Below are 16,504 nucleotides of genomic sequence, written 5' to 3'. Positions count from 1 at the left end.
CATTTCTCCTTCTTCTTCCCCAAACTCAAAAAAACACCTCCCATGGCTTCCCTTTACTTTCTTCTTCGTCCAGACAAACACCCTCGCGTCCAAACGACCCCCCCGTCATCCATTAAAACCACACAACCACCTTCAAGCTCGAACTCGACAACCATAGTCGCCATTGCTGCGTCTTCATCATCAACGACCAGTCCGTCGACTCCCTTTCACCATCATCGTTTCCACTGCAGAACCAGTCCTCAACTTCACGTCCCAACAGTCCACCTACTGCTCGCGCTACTGCTACTGTTTCATCTTCTTTGTTTCGTCAACTTCGAACTGGGTGGTCGAAAATCCGAGCTCCAGCCATGGATGCTGCTCGCGCTACTGCTACTGTTTCATCTTCTTTGTTTCGTCGACTTCGAATTAGGTGGTCGAAGGTCCGAGCTCCAGCCATGGATGTTGTTCGCGCTACTGCTCCTGTTTCGGCGTCAAGCTGCGTTTGCTTCAAACGCTTCACGGCTCGCGTTACTGCTACTGTTTCATCCTTTTTGTTTCGTCGACTTCGAGTTGGGTGGTTGAAGATCCGAGCTCCAGCCATGGATGCTGTTCGCGCTACTGTTACTGTTTTATCTTCTTTGTTTTGTCGACTCCGAATTAGGTGGTCGAGCTCCCGAGCTCCAGTCATGGACGCGGCGGCGCTTCACTGCTGCGTATTGTCATTGACGACTCCATGAGTCATGTTTGTTGCTCACCATCGTATTCTTGTTGATGACGCAAGGTAGTCCGGTTAAAGTATGGCAAAGTTCGAAGGTTTATCGTCGAATCGAAATCCTTCGTCGAGCTTTACATGATGAGTTGTTTGGTCGAAGTTTGTCGAAACAGTCCGTACATATTTCGTGTCGATCCGGTTAGTAGATTTTGAGTTTTATTTTTTTCGTGTTTCGTTTTGATATTTCTCGAATCTAAAATCGGTAGATATTTGATTTTTGGTTTTGTTTATGTTCATATGTTTTGTTGAATTAATTTTCAGATTTCAAATGGAAATTTAATTAGTGGTTTTTCATGTTCATTTCATGTTTGTTTTATGGTTTAGGTAAGAATTTGTTAGTTTGATTGTTTGTTATATTCAAATTGAAATTTAATTGATTATTTCTTCAATTTGTTTCATGTTGTTATATATTTTCCAGAAATTATTAATGTTGGTTTAATCATTTAATTTGTCATGTTTGTTGTTTTAAAATAGACTCATTTCATGTTCATACTTTGTTTGATTGTTCTTGAATCCGAAATTTGTATAGTTTGATTTTTTGTTTATCACTTATGATTATTTTTTTTTTGTCTCATAATCTTGTTTAAGTTTAATATAAGAATTGTTTGTTGTAATGTTGTTAGAGTTGATTTTAAGTTCAATATGATTGAATTTAGAAATCTTCATACTTTGTTTGTTGTTGGTGTTGAATCCGAAAATAGGATTGTTTGTTGCTAAAATATTGTTCAATCAAATTTTAGTTGTTCTTGGTTGTTCAATTTGTGTTCATGTGATTTGTTGTTGAAATGTTGTTAAAATCATGTTCATATGATATTGTTGTTATGATGTTCATCCGTGTTCATATTGTTGTTTGAACATTGTTAGAAATTGATCATATTGTCTATATTTTGGTTAAGTTTGATTAATTGATGTGTTATAGCTGATGGGTAGTTTGGTAAATTTGTAATACGTTCAGGGGTAGTTTGGTAATTTCAGTAAGGTCGGAAGGGGTAGTTTAGGAATTGTACATTTTGTAATTGTTTATTTGAAGCATGGGGGACAAAATGAAATGGGGTGGGTTGTGATATGATTATTTAATATAAAGGGGGGACAAGATTTAAATTAAAGGGGAATCTTGCATTATTTTAAATAAAGCATGGGGGACAAAATATAATGGGGTGGTGTGATATATTTATTTAATGTAATGGGGATGAGTGGGAAGATAATGGGTTTGGTAGAGAAAGGGATTGATTTTAATTGATTAAAGGGATGGGATATATATATATATATGTGAAGTCTGGACACAAGAAAAAAAGACAGACAGAAAAAAAAAAGAAATTGAAAAAAAGCTGAACATTTATTCCGAAAAAAAAAATTGAAACTCTCAAGAAAAGAAAAACATACAAAGAAAAAAAATTGAAAATTAGAAGAGAAAGTAGTACACACCTGATAAATATTCTGGTATACAGGTGTAGAAATTAAGGGTTGAAGATTAACTAGCCTTTCAAAAATCTGAAAATTTCCCTTGGTTTCTGTCCGTTATTTTCGGCATTCCTGGATTTTATTTTGAATTTTTCAAAGCTGTCACTGGGATTTTCGTTGACTGGTTATTGCTGGTTATTGTTGCTGTTGCTGTGTTACGTATTACGTTGCTGACTTTCTTCTTCTTATATTGACAATATCAGGTACACAACTGTAATTTTGGCATTTTGTAAGCTGAAATGAAGAATGGAGTGTTAAATTTTTAATTTAGTTTAATTTAATTTTTTGTATTGTATTTAGGTTATTCATGTATTATTATTCCGTAAATCACTGTCATCGGCATAACTAGGCATATTATAGCGACATATTAAATAACGTCTTTACCAGATTATTAGGAAATATATTTAAACCTGATTATTAATTAAAATTGTTTAAATATAAAAAAAAATAGAAGAAATAACGTAAAAATGGCGTTATTGAATCAGTTTGGCAAAAATTAACTAAGTTCCTTATTCATAAGGTTTTTCGTCAACGATAAGTTAATCCGAATCATGTAGTCAATTTCAGTTATAACATGAATTAGTTTGCAAACAAGTATTAGGACATGATGAATTAAAACAAAGTTAGTTAATGTTAAATTGTTTAAATTTTTAGAAATATGATTTAGTACTCAAGTTTTTATTTTTATTTCTTTCAATTTTCAGTATTTGTAAATAATTAGTTTCAATAAGCTTAAGTCTTACTAATAATTTGAATTTTAATCCAACTATGGGATAATTAGTTTTTTTTTTTTATTTTTTTACTTTTCGATAATTCCATGTTGTATTTATGATTATAATTTTATTACTTTCTGTTAATATTTGTTTTTCTCTTCTATTTAATATGTCATTTTCAAGAATGTAGATATTGATTTTATATTTATAAAAAACTTAGTAATAATAAAAAGGTAGTCATTAAAGGATATTATTAAAGGATTTCGCTAAAAATAAATAGATGTAAATAATACAAATGTATAGGATTCTCCAATCTCATTTATTTATTTAATTATTTTAAAAAAAAATTACTTAGAATTTGGGATGGATTGTTTAGTGAATTTCACTTCCTTCCCAAAAGATAATGACGCGTTAGACTCTTTAGGCGCGATTTAATTAATTTTACCTTCTTAAACTCGGATGCGCATTTCATGCGACCCAAATCTAAATCCTAAAACATCAAATAAAATATGTTTCGTATTGTGGGTGCATTTCATGTGACACAATCCAAAGATATGTTTTAAGCGATGTTCACATTCCTAAAAAATAATAATTATAATAATAAAGCGGTAAAAGATAAAATTTGCACATGGTTCATAATTGTATTAAAAATCAGATAAATAAGCCGAATATAACAGTTGAGCGACCGTGCTAGAACCACGGAACTCGGGAATGCCTAACACCTTCTCCCGGGTTAACAGAATTCCTTATCCGGATTTCTGGTACGCAGACTGTAATATAGAGTCATTCTTTTCCTCGATTCGGGATTAAAATTGGTGACTTGGGACACCCTAAATCTCCCAAGTGGCGACTCTGAAATAATTAAACCAATCCCGTTTCGACTGTCCTTTAATTGGAAAAAACTCCCTTGTACCCTCTCGGGTACGGAAAAAGGAGGTGTGACAATAGACTTCCATTATTTTACTTATTTGTTCTTCGAACATTTTTTTTAACTAGGCGTTGGTACGTAGCTCCTGTATTTTTTAGCCCGAAAGGCATTACGTTGTAACAATAAGTTCCAAACTTAGTAATAAATGAAGTCTTTTCCTGGTCCTCCGGTTTCATCTGAATCTGATTGTACCTGGAGTAGGCATCGAGAAAAGTTAGGATCTCATGGCCAGCCGTGGCATCGATCATATGATCGATGTTTGGCAAGGGGAAAGAATCTCTTGGACATGTCTTGTTCAAGTCCTTATAATCTATGCACATTCTAAGTTTGTTTCCTTTTTTAGGAACTGCAACTACGTTGGCTAGACACTCGGGATACTTTACCTCTTGAATAGATCCTATTTTAAGAAGTTTGGTTACCTCGTCCTTTATAAAATCATGCTTTACCTCGGACTGAGGCCTCCTTTTTTGCTTCACCGGTTTGAACCTGGAATCGGTGCTTAGCCGATGTGTGGTAATTTCCGGTGGAATCCCTGTCATATCTAAATGGGACCAAGCAAAGCAATCCATACTATCAATAAGAAATTGAACTAGTTTTTTCCTGAGTTCGGGGGTCAATCCCGTTCCCGGGTATACCTTTCTCTCGGGCATGTATTCGATCAAAATTACCTGTTCCAGCTCCTCGATAGTTGATTTGGTTGCATCAGATTCTTCGGGAAAGATGAAGTTTCGATGAGTAAGGAAATCCTCATCTTCATCTTCAATTACCCGTTGCTTCGATTCCATCGAGGCTGGAGGCGGTGATAGCTATTTGGCCACCTGTTTACCTCCGATGCTCGATTTCTCCAAGGTAGAAGGCTCTGGTATCAGCACCACTTCCTCGATCACAAACATCTCCTTTGCAGCATGTTGCTCTCCGTAGATTGTTTTCACTCCTTCCTCTGTTGGGAACTTCATCATCTGGTGAAGAGTTGAAGGCACTACCCTCATGTTGTGTATCCACGGTCTCCCGAGGAGCGCGTTATACCTCATGTCACCTTCGATGACATAGAGCTTCGTATCTTGTATTGTTCCGGCTACGTTTACTGGTAAGATAATTTCTTCCTTTGTTGTTTTGTTTGCCATGTTGAAGCCATTCAAGACCCGGGATGCAGGTACAATCTGATCTTGTAGGCTGAGTTGTTCCACGACCCTCGATCTGATCATGTTTGCTGAGCTACTTGGATCCATTAAAACACATTTAACTTGAATTTTATTCAAAAGGATATAGATTACCAGGGCATCGTTGTGAGGCTAGGATATGCCTTCTACTTTCTCGTCACATAATGATAAGATGTCCTCGGGCACATAGCTCCGAGTCTATTTTTCTTTGGTGATTAGTACTTTGGTGCGCTTCAACATAGTTCGTTGAGGGACATTGACTCCACCAATGATCATGTGGATTACATGTTGTGGTTCTTCTTGCTCAGTTTTTCTTGCATCCCTTTCTCTGAAGTGATTCTTAGCTCGATCATTTAGAAATTCTCGAAGGTGGCCCTCGTTGAACAACCAAGCTACTTCTTCCCTTAGCTGCCTGCAATCTTCTGTTCTATGACCATGTGTGCCATGATACTTGCATATCAAGTTCGGGTTCTTTTGAGAAGGATCGGTCTGTATTAGCCTGGGCCACTTGGTGTCTTTGATTCTCCCAATAGCTGAGACAATCTCTAATAATCGAGGGGCCTCGGCGGGGTCGGTGTGATTATCGAACCGCTTTTACTCATGAGTCCCCGAGAACTTTGACCTCGATCGTTTCTCCGATTGCTCCGAGGAGCGTTGTGGCTCAGGCCGTTGTTCCTTCGATCGGCATATGGCTGATACCGTTCTTTGTTGAATCTCAATTCCCGGTATGTGTCCCTCGGGGGCTTGGCTGCGAATCTGTTAGGATAAACTGAACCCTAGGGGGCTCCTAACTGGTCGTCCTCGACCCTGATTTTTGATTGGTAACGATTGTACACATCCGACCATTTCACAGCTAGATATTCGATCAAGTTCTATTTCAACCGTCGAGACGCGATCAAGCTCCTTTCATTAAGACCCTTCATAAAGGCCTGTACTGCCCAGTCAACTCCATTAACATCTCATCGTTCCTGTGCTTTATTTTGAAGACGTTCGATTTTCTCGTGGCCACCTTTATGGCCCCGGCGTGTGCTTTCACGAAAGCATATGCTAACATAGCAAATGAATCAATAGAGTTAGGAGCTAAGTTGTGATACCAAATCATGGCTCCCTTTGATAGTTTTTCCCCAAATTGTTTTCAACAAAACTGACTCGATTTCATTGTCATTCAAGTCATTGCCTTTGATCCCACAAGTGTATGAAGTAATATGCTCGTTAGGGTCGGTTGTCCCGTTATATTTGGGTATATCGGGCATGCGAAACTTCTTGGTAATGGGCATCAGAGCCGCACTCGGGGGGGAATGATTTTTATATAAACATTTTGGCGTCTAGACCTTTCAAAACTGGAGGTGCCCCCGGTATCTGGTCTACCCGGGAGTTATAAGTTTCCACCTTCTTATCATTGTCTTCAATTTTCTTGTCTCCGGACTCGATCCTCTTAGTTAGTTCCTCGAGCATTCTCATAATCGTGGGTTCACTCCCCGAGCCACTTTCGTTGGGCCTTTCTAGCGTTGGTTCAGTACGCCGAGTGTTTACTGGTTCGACTATATTCAAAATCTTATTCTGACTCTGAAGTTGAGCGAGCTTGCAGCATCTCAAATATCACTTGGAGGCTGATTCCCTCATCTCCCATTCCTTGCGTTCTTTGGCCACTAGACCGAGCTTCTCTGCATATATTTCCTTCGGGGTCAGCGCCTAGATCAGCATTCAAAGCAATGTGCGAACTAGCATCAACAGGTTCCACATTCGGCACTTCCCCTGGGTTTATCGATGGTACACCGACTCCTGCGTTGTTGTTTTCTCAAAGACCTTTGTTGTCATAAATGAGTGCGTTTTGTGAGCTAGACATGTTTCAGCCTGAGAATCAAAAAATCTTGACAAAAAAAGTGTAAAAGCAATGTGTGTAACGAGAATCAGTAAAGAAATAATTACTATTATCTTTGGCCCCACGGTGGGCGCCAAACTGTTTACCTCGAAAATACGAGTAACAATTAAATTTGATTTGTGATTTTAAAGATATGTGATTTAGTTCAATACCAATTAATAATCAAGAAATATGAAGTAGAGATGAAAGAGACAAGTGAATCAAACCAATGTTACTCAACAACAGTAATCTCGAGCTTAGTGATCTCGAGGTGGTGTTAGAACAATAAGAACAATTAAGTAAGAAAAGTAAAATAAGAAAACTAGAGCTAAGGACAATTCTGATGAACAATAGGCAAAAAGGTAGAGAGTATATTCTTTGCTCAACGATTAGATGATCTTACAAATAATTGGGGTCCCCTTTATATAATAGGGGAATCCTAAATAATGAATATTTCTATTTACAGTAAGGAATATTCTTGGTACAACTGTCTAACCGCCTAGTACGGAATCGTACAACCCTATTCCGGAATTTGCGTCATGACTTTGGGGACGTGGCAGGAATCTAGCTCATTCAGGTACAAATCTGTAACAGTACTATTTCGGGGTCGAGCATACTTGGCCCCGGTATTCCTCGAACTCCCACCCCGGGTATTGCACTCTATCTTCGAGATCAACTCTGATCAGCCGGTCTCGAACTCGACCTCGCCCGTACTCGAGCATAGGATGGACCCTCGAGCCTGTAAATCGGAGGCATACGATTTTGACCGTATACAATACTAGTATTTTATATGGTTATATATAATATTTTAAACATCCTTAATATAGTTGAGTGAGACAGTAACGTCTAGAGCGTTCAAAGTGATGTGTTGTTCACGGGTTCAAAGTTATCTGCCTATTTTGTTTGCCAAAATTAAACGGAGATCATCATCTATGGTCTATTTAACTCTTTTTTCTAATAGTTTATACCATTTATCAATATAAAAAAAAATTATTGATTTGTTTAATGTTTGAATATTCTTGATGAGATTTATGTCTATGCCGATTAAAATACCATAGTCGTGGAAAACACATGTGGTTAAGCGTAGGGAAGGAAGATGAATTGAACAAATCTCTTCTAGTATTACTTTATTGTATCAGATTAAAGAGTTGAGTCTTTTTATGAGCCATAGTTGTGTCATATGCTTGTGGGGTCCCTTCCCCAAAATCACTTAGATTGTGAGTGCAGTCATTCCATGAAAATATAGTGGATGTGTACATTCAAGTGGAACATAGGAAGAAGGAAGCTTCGTTCAATACATGCTGACAAACAGGAATAGACCCATTATTGATTGATCCAAATTCCTAATATTGACTCGGACCATTCAAATTACCTTTATATAGCCTTATTGACTCATTGTATTCTGTTAGATAGGAACAAATATGATAAATACGATAACATTTGTTTTAGACAACATATTAGTTTCAAGATGAGTTTCCTTGTGGGTGCCTCAATTTGTTTTCCATCCATAGTGGTCCTTATACCTTAATTTAGGTATTTGGAAGTTGTTGGTATATGGGCCTGTAGTTCCTGATCTAACTTGGAATATACCAATTAAGAGGATAGGAAATTGAGAAGTACTAAATTAAATAAGGTGAAAATAGCACGGGTTGATCAGTTTTCGGACTAGCAATTGAAAAATAGCCTAGGGGCCTTTGAAACGACTTATGATTTCAAGACTGAAAAACCTTCTTCAAAGTCGGTACGATGCGAGCCTGCGTCCCAATATATTAGCTCGATAGCAGACGTCGAAAGGGTGAATATTGACTGCCGCTGGGGGGACGTGATGCTTGTGGAGATTCCTTCTTGGGAGGAGGATATAACGACATACAAGGCCGACATCTCAGTGTGTATACTTATCCATTTACCCTTGGCCCAGTGGAGCCATCCTTGCCTCCGATAGACCTCATGTTCCTCAACTTCTGCAAACGATATCGAGTAACCCTCGGCAAAATTCACCCTTCGTTCTGGCACATTGCAGCGTTTTCAAAGTCATTCAAAAATAGTCACTATTTTGCTGCAACACAGTAAGTTCTAGCATAATATACTGGAGATTGGTGCACCTGTGTATGAACTTTCAGCATATTATGCTGGACCAGTATATTATACTGGAACTCCAGTATATTATGCTCGAAGTCGAGTATAATTATAGACAAGAGGGGTTGCTTTGATGATAAGCAACCTCCACTTCCAACCAAGAGGTTGTGAGTTCGAGTCTCCCCAAGAGCAAGGTGGGAAGTTCTTGGAGGGAAAGATGCTGGGGGTCTATTTTGGAAACAGACTCTCTATCCCAGGGTAGGGGTAAGATCTGCGTACACACTACCTACAGGAACTCCAGTATATTATGCTGGAATATTTTTCGGATTTTGAACAGTATCTTCATTCAAATTTATCTTTACATAAAAAGTGGCTAAAATTCAATTACTATTAAAATTGTGACTGTTTTTCAGTTACCACTTATAAATTTGGCTTTTTTTAAACTTCTCCCCTAAATAAGCTGAAAGCACACTAGCTCTAATTTGTTTACTCATTCTTCACTATATAGGCCCAACCCAACACATTTAGATCCATCTGACTGTTTATTACACTACTAATGACTTTCTCAGGTCCAAACCAAGCCTAGCTCACCTATCTTTTTATTTCTTTGCAAAGTATTGACCTTTTAGTCTTTTAGATCACTATCTAAAGATTTTTTTTGGGCAAAAATGAAAATGCTATAAGAAAACGTAAGATGGAGATCTAAAATTCTATAAGTTATTGCAAATGTTAGACCACAATCTAATGTTTTATTCGTAAGGTTGAGCAATATATGAGCAAACATTAGACCTGAGCCAAATGTTGCCCGCAAGGGTAAATCTATATATTTTCACAACTTTAAAAATAGGTACAAAATCTAAATAGTGCTAAATAGGGACATTTACATAAATCATCCCATATTCTTCAGGGCAAAGTGCAACAATAGCCACTTTTAAGCCCTTTATTTAAAATATATTCACAAGTTACAATGCATTTAAAGATTAGCCAATTCACCCAAACCTCTGGACTAAGTATCCTAAATTTGAAAATTCAGGAATTAGTGTGCTGAATTTTTGAGCTGCTAATTTAAAATTCAAGACATAAAATTCGAACTTTAGAACACAATTTTCGAACTTTAGGACACGATGTCCTGAAGTTTGAATTTTGAGGTTTAAACTCTAGAATATCGTGTCCTGAAATTTGAGTGAAATTGGTTAATCTTTAAATACATTGTAAATTGTGAATATATTTTAAATAACATACTTAAAAGTGGGTAAGTGATGTCACTTTATTTGGATGCAACAAAGATTATTATCAAATATAGAAAATTCACCAGCTCTAAGAATCTGCATTTACTAGACTTGATTCCGAGAATGAACGATCCTAACTATCCAACCGCACCCATCTGCGATGGATTATGTGGTTGATCTAGTGCAACTAAAAAGTTCAAATCAGCTAGTCCAAACAATGAGAAGGGTAGGCTTTAAAACCAGCACCAAGTGCAGAATAACAGAAATTACATAGGAATATTGTTTATTTTCCTTAGGACCAGACCAACTCAAATTTATACAGTTACAAGTTGTCGGCAGAATCTATACTACAAAACAAGCCCCACCCCCTTCCAATATCCACAAAACAATGTAATAAATTAAATCTGCTAACACTATTATATATGTGATGCACAATGCTATTATATTTAGCTAAATTGACTACATCATATAGTAATTAATTAAACATTGTGCCTTTTCATGGAACTTCTGTACACAAAATCAAGACTCTTGCAAAACCACTGTGGCAACTGTTTTAGCCCAATATCTTAAATGTTTCTTCATATCAGTAGCTGCAGAAATTCTTGGTACTCTCATATTTAACAATGGCGAATCAGGCTTCTTGATAAGCCATGCCTCAGATAAATATGGCCTTACAATTTCCCTTTTATCTTCTTCTTCTGCTGCATAAGGCGGTGTATAATTAACTCTTGTGGTCTGGCCCTTTTCCGAACCTCGCGCATAGTAGAAGCTTAATGTACCGGGCTGCCCTTCTTCTGAATCTTCATTGTTGGTTTCTTCGTCTTCGGGCATGACTTCTTCAAGTCTTTGTAAACCAGGAATTACATTTATCATTCTCTTGCTAATATGTTCTTTGCGGAATATGAAGCCTAAATCCATGAAACCTTTTACTTCTTCAAGCTCAAGTTCCCCTAGGCTCTTACAACTCGTGGTGTTTTCTAGTATTCTCCTTTCTGAACTCAGATTTCTTGAATGTTTTTTATAAGGTGAGGTTGAATGTGACCCGTTTCTTGTAGCTGTAGAATTATGTCTTGTTGGTCTTTCCTTCCCATTGGCTTCTTCTTTTTCACAAACATCCTTCAATGACATACACACAACCTTAATTAAACAACAATTTAACTTCTCTACACTGATATTATATACTACAATTTTTTCCTATTATGTCCTAAAATTGAGATACAAAAATAGATAACGCTTCATATCAAGCCTAATATTATAATCTTGAAAATAGAATGAGAACCTGCTATAACCAGTGACGGAACTAAGTGCAGTGAAGGGGGTTCAACCGAACCCCTTCATGGAAAAATAACACTGTGCAACTAAGGTAAAAATACACTGATGGTGTATATCTTATAAAATAAAATCCACTCAACAAAGTATAGTGGAAAAACCTATGTACATCTTCTTTCTCGTATGTCTCAAACCATTTTCCCTTTTTCTCCTCTCCTTTTTTTTTTTTTTTTTTTTGGGGGGGGGGGGGGGTAGGGCGTATAGAGAATAGTAACCTAACTAGGAGAGAAATTGTTACCTGTAGAAGAGTACTTTCTGATTCAATTGATGAGAATTCTTCCTGTGGAATTAAAGTTGTTTGACATTGGTTTTTAGGAAATGAAACTGAAGGGGGTTCTGAAAAGAGAATAATTTGGTGAAACCACAGACGATCCATGACATCTACCAAACCAATACTATATTTTTCTGCCATTGTTATGGAATGAAATGAAGTAAGAAATTAATGCATAAGAGTGAAGGGGGCAAAGGGTATATTTTATTGGAATAAAAGATTTATTATACAATTGGAACATGATATGGTTGTGGTATTGAAAGAAAGACAAATTATGTGGGGTTTATTTGACAGTGGCAGATGTGGTCTTGAGTAATGGTGATACTTTTTCCATATCTTTTCACAATACTAAAATGATAAGTTTCAGTTTTTGTTTCTATCTAATTCTGGATTAGCACGAGCAGTCTAAAACACCTGCTGATGCACACAGCTAAGGACGGAGCAACCTGATCCGAACAGGGTTCCATTGAATCTGATTCAATGAAAAATTATATTGTACGAAAAAAGAGCAGCCCGACATACAAAACATCTTGCATTTACGCAGGATTCGGAGAAATACCATTCCGCAAGGGACGTGATATAGTCAACCTACTCTAATACAAACATCAATAACTGATTCCACAACTTGAACTTGTGACTTATCGGTCACATAAAGATAGCATTGTGTATAGACTTAAGTGAGTCAAATTAAGAATGCTTGGTTAAGTACGTACATTGTGAAATGGCTAACTGCTAACATGTGATCCTTAATTGGATAATAAGTACTCCATCTGTTTTAATTTATTTGTCTTAGTTTGACTTGACACGAAATTTCATAAAGAGAGTGACGCTTTTAAAACTTGAGATTTTATAATATCATAATATTTGTGTGGTGAAAAAACTTTTAAAGTTTGTGTTTTAATTAAAGAAGTCATAGCATTTATTTGGCCATAAAATTTTTTCATTAGGAATACGGCAATCTTCTTGAAAAATGAATTAATAAAAAAATATTATCATTTTTTTTTTGAAACAGAGCGAGTATTAGATTTTGCTTTAAAAATAGAACTGACCACAAAAAGTATCTAGAAATCTTGGCCATACAAACCAAAAGAGACTGTCTTGGGGTAGCACCAGAGGCATTCTTAGGATTGTAGCCTGGAATTTTTTTTACTCAAATTCGGTGTTTAGGTCAAACCACTTTAATTAGGGAAAATATATAGTTTATCTCAAATTTGAAGCGAAATCCCCATTACACACTTCTTTTTTACCGGGAAATCTTTTATACACTCAATCTTTCAAAAGTGAGTCTAAGACACATCATTTTTGTGCTTGACCAATTTTTCAGATAACGTGAAAGTCACATCCTAATATGGTCGTGACACGTGTCATTGACTTTAAAAACAAAAAAATAATATTAGAAATTAAAATTAAAACCTATCTTCTTTGTCTTTTCATTTTCTATCTTAAGCACCACTCATGCTACCATCATGGTTATTTGCAGTGACGGATCTAAAATTTTGCACAAACGAATTCAGTCAAAAACAACAGTAACCAATTGTATAATCGGCTCCTGTAAACAAAATTTACTCATTGCTCTTTTTTTTTCCTGTGACGTACTCTCAAGAGCCAAAATGAAGTCATTTTAAATTCATGCTGTTTTTTAAAACAAAGTTGGGCAATGTTTTTTAAATTTTTTTACAAATTACTATTTACTTTTTCTTCTCAGTACAATTTATCTATATATATAAAATTAATTACAAAATCTAACAACTGTAAGAAATTTAACAAAACAAAGTTGAAAAAAAGAGTTATAAACTAAAATTTTGATACAAACGATTAGAGAGAAAGAGATGATACACTAAACTAAAAACATAAAATCTACTACATTAAGTAAACAAATTATAATAATTTCGGCAAAGCATTCTCATGTTTTTGCAAAAACTATGTAAGAGAAAACAAAAATCCATCTAGTAGAAAGATTTAATTTATTGAAGTAAAGTAGAGTTAATTAAGAATAAATTTTATTCGACCTAAACAAAAAATATAAATAGAAGTATGAAAAAACAAGACAAATAGAAAACATAAGCAAACTAATACAAGTATAACTGAAGAATGGACGTTTAGCAACAGGGCATTGTTAGAAAGAAAAAAACATGAATTGGCTGCTTAAGCGAAAGATGGAACCTGAGACCATGGTTCCTGATTGAACCCTCATTACCGCAGCCTTTGTTAGGTTCAGTTTCATTAATAACTCCGAATTTTCTGATGAAATTCACATATAAAAATAACTAAGTTTTTCAATGAAGCAACTTCAAATGACCACCCTGCTCTAAGGTGGGTCCGCCCCCGGTTATTTGTGAGAAAATTTTCAACCACACTATCAAAATTACTAGCCGAAAGTAATCGAGCAACAAATTGAGTTCAATAACCCAATAATCAACAAGACCCAATTGAATTTTCAAGTTTTTTTTCGGTACCCAACAATGGTGAATTCCATATTTTTTTACCAAACCTTCAATACTACTATTAAAACTTTTAAATCTATCACAAATAAATAGTTTTCACAATATTTGGACGATAAACCAACAAAATTCGCTCAATTTTAGATCTAAAATTGACTATTTGTGGAAGAAAATGAGGGGGAGGGTGGTGAGGAAGAAGACCAGAGGGAGGGGGAGGGGTTGTTGTGGGGAGGGGAGACAAAAAATGGGATTTTTTACGGGCTTCACGCATTTTTTTGTGTGTAAACATGTAAGTGCTATTTGGTCAAAAGTAGACACAATTTTGAAAGGTTGAGTATGTAAAAGGTTTCCCATGAAAGAAAGATGTGTAATAGGGATTTCGCCTGCAAGGTTGATGGGTAAACTATGTATTTTGCCCTTTAATTACCACTAGTTTTAGTACCCGCGCGATGCGCGTTATAAACCATATCAAATTATGATTTGGATTATTTGAAGTATGTGCAAATAATCTTAAAATTAAACCTTCAATATGAAAATTATAAATAATTATTAGATATTAATTAAGAAGCAGGATATGAAACCATTTCTCAAATCTCATAGTGGATAACTTGTTTTTTTTTTTTTATACTGTAATAACACCCCTTGATGTTGGCACTCGTATTTATTTTACGGTCAATATTAAAGAATACTTAACATATAACATTGTGATATGTCTTGTTTGAGCATATTAAATAATATTATTTTGGAAAATTCTTACTACCACATTATTTTTCATCTCAAATTCAAATAAATCTTATCCTTCTACATTTTTAGACATAATTTTTCTCTTTTTTTGTTCTTTGCTTATAGTTATTGCAATATTTATTACTTAATATTGTTATACTGTAATGTAAACATTTATTTGCTTATAAATTAACTTAATGTCTTACTTATTACTCCATTAATAATCATCAATAAATGTAAACTTTTATTCTTAAAATTTAATGTATTTATACTATCATCCTCTTACTAAGAACTCTTTCATCATTCAAATCTATCAATAATATTTTTTTACTATTATTTAATAATTTAATTTATATATTTTTTTTAAATAAATTTACAATATAAGTATCATTGCACTATCTCTATTTTCCTCTTTATACATTCTTTTCCCTACTAAAAAATTTTAATTAGCTTTTACACAAATATTTGACCCAAACTCAAAATAATATCACGTCTTATTTTAAAATATTACTTTGAATTAATCTAAAAATTAATACATAAGTTCCATTATAATGTTTCAAACCTATTTGAATTTTCTTATAATTATTTTTGTATTATGTGCAATTAAATTTTCTTTCTCTTTTAGTTTCAAGATACAAATTTAGCTTTTAATTTTTATTAATAAAATTACCTACATGAGATAATTATTTAATATGTTTAAATATTTAATTGGGTATCAAATTTTTGTTTTTCTTTATCTAGCAAGACTTCAATTTTGTGGTCATATCCATATTTTAAGTGTTCTTATCATAACTTTAAGAACTTTCTAATCTCAAGTTTAAATAGTTTTTTCTTTTTAATATAATTTTTTAAAATTTTAATTATTTTTCTTATTTCTTCTATAATGTCATCTAATATGTAATATTATCAAATTTTCATGTTATTTTTTTATTAACTTTACACTTTATTTAATATTCTTATCCACTGCTATTTTTTAATATAATATAGATAGATATATAATTTTTATATTACATTAAATATTTATTGTCACACCTCCTTTTTACCTACACCCGCAAGAGCATAAGGGAGTTTTTCCAATTAAAGGACAAGTGAAACGGGATTTATTATTAAAGATTTAGAGTCGCCACTTGGGAGATTTATGGTGTCTCAAATCACCGGTTGAATCCCGAATCGAGGAAAAGATTGACTCTATATTACAGTCCGCGAACCAGAAATCTGAGTAAGGAATTCTGTTAACCCGGGAGAAGGTGTTAGGCATTCCCGAGTTCCGTGGTTCTAGCACGGTCGCTCAACTGTTATATTTAGCTTAAATTATCTGATTTTAACAATTATGAACCTATGTGCAAATTTTAACCTTAACCGCTTTTATTCATTTTTAAAAGAAAATTGCAACGTCATTAAAACAGGTCTTGAACCACGTCACATAAATGCACCCGTGGTTTTTGGACATACTTTAACATCGTTGGGATTTGGATTTGGGTCACATAAATGCGCAACGAGTTTAGGGAGGTAATGTTATTAAAATACGCACCTAAAGAGACCAACGTGTTATTATTTTGGG

The 16,504-nt window shown here is 34.9% G+C and overlaps 1 protein-coding gene across 1 annotated transcript; it reads right to left on the bottom strand.

The window, feature by feature from the left end:
- Positions 1–10,436: 10,436 nt before the first annotated feature.
- On the bottom strand, positions 10,437–12,011 carry LOC104232609 (uncharacterized). The gene is made up of 2 exons (XM_009785857.2): positions 11,747–12,011; positions 10,437–11,295 (listed from the first exon to the last, which is right to left on the bottom strand). The coding sequence occupies exons 1-2, from the start codon at positions 11,918–11,920 to the stop codon at positions 10,699–10,701; spliced, it is 771 nt and encodes a 256-aa protein (XP_009784159.1). The 5' UTR covers positions 11,921–12,011; the 3' UTR covers positions 10,437–10,698.
- Between the last annotated feature and the right edge of the window lie 4,493 nt (positions 12,012–16,504).

This window comes from Nicotiana sylvestris, chromosome 12 (genome assembly GCF_000393655.2).
Source record: "Nicotiana sylvestris chromosome 12, ASM39365v2, whole genome shotgun sequence".
Classification (NCBI taxonomy): Eukaryota; Viridiplantae; Streptophyta; class Magnoliopsida; order Solanales; family Solanaceae; genus Nicotiana; species Nicotiana sylvestris.
The sequence above is the reverse complement of the archived record's forward strand: the minus strand, read 5'-3'. Positions and strand labels throughout refer to the sequence as shown.

Bases quoted from the DNA above. Each gene is read 5' to 3' on its own strand.
- LOC104232609 (XM_009785857.2), bottom strand. From the start codon at position 11,920: ATGGCAGAAAAATATAGTATTGGTTTGGTAGATGTCATGGATCGTCTG. The intron at 11,296-11,746 runs GTAACAATTTCT...ATGTCATTGAAG, and splicing joins CAGAAAGTACTCTTCTACAG to GATGTTTGTGAAAAAGAAGA.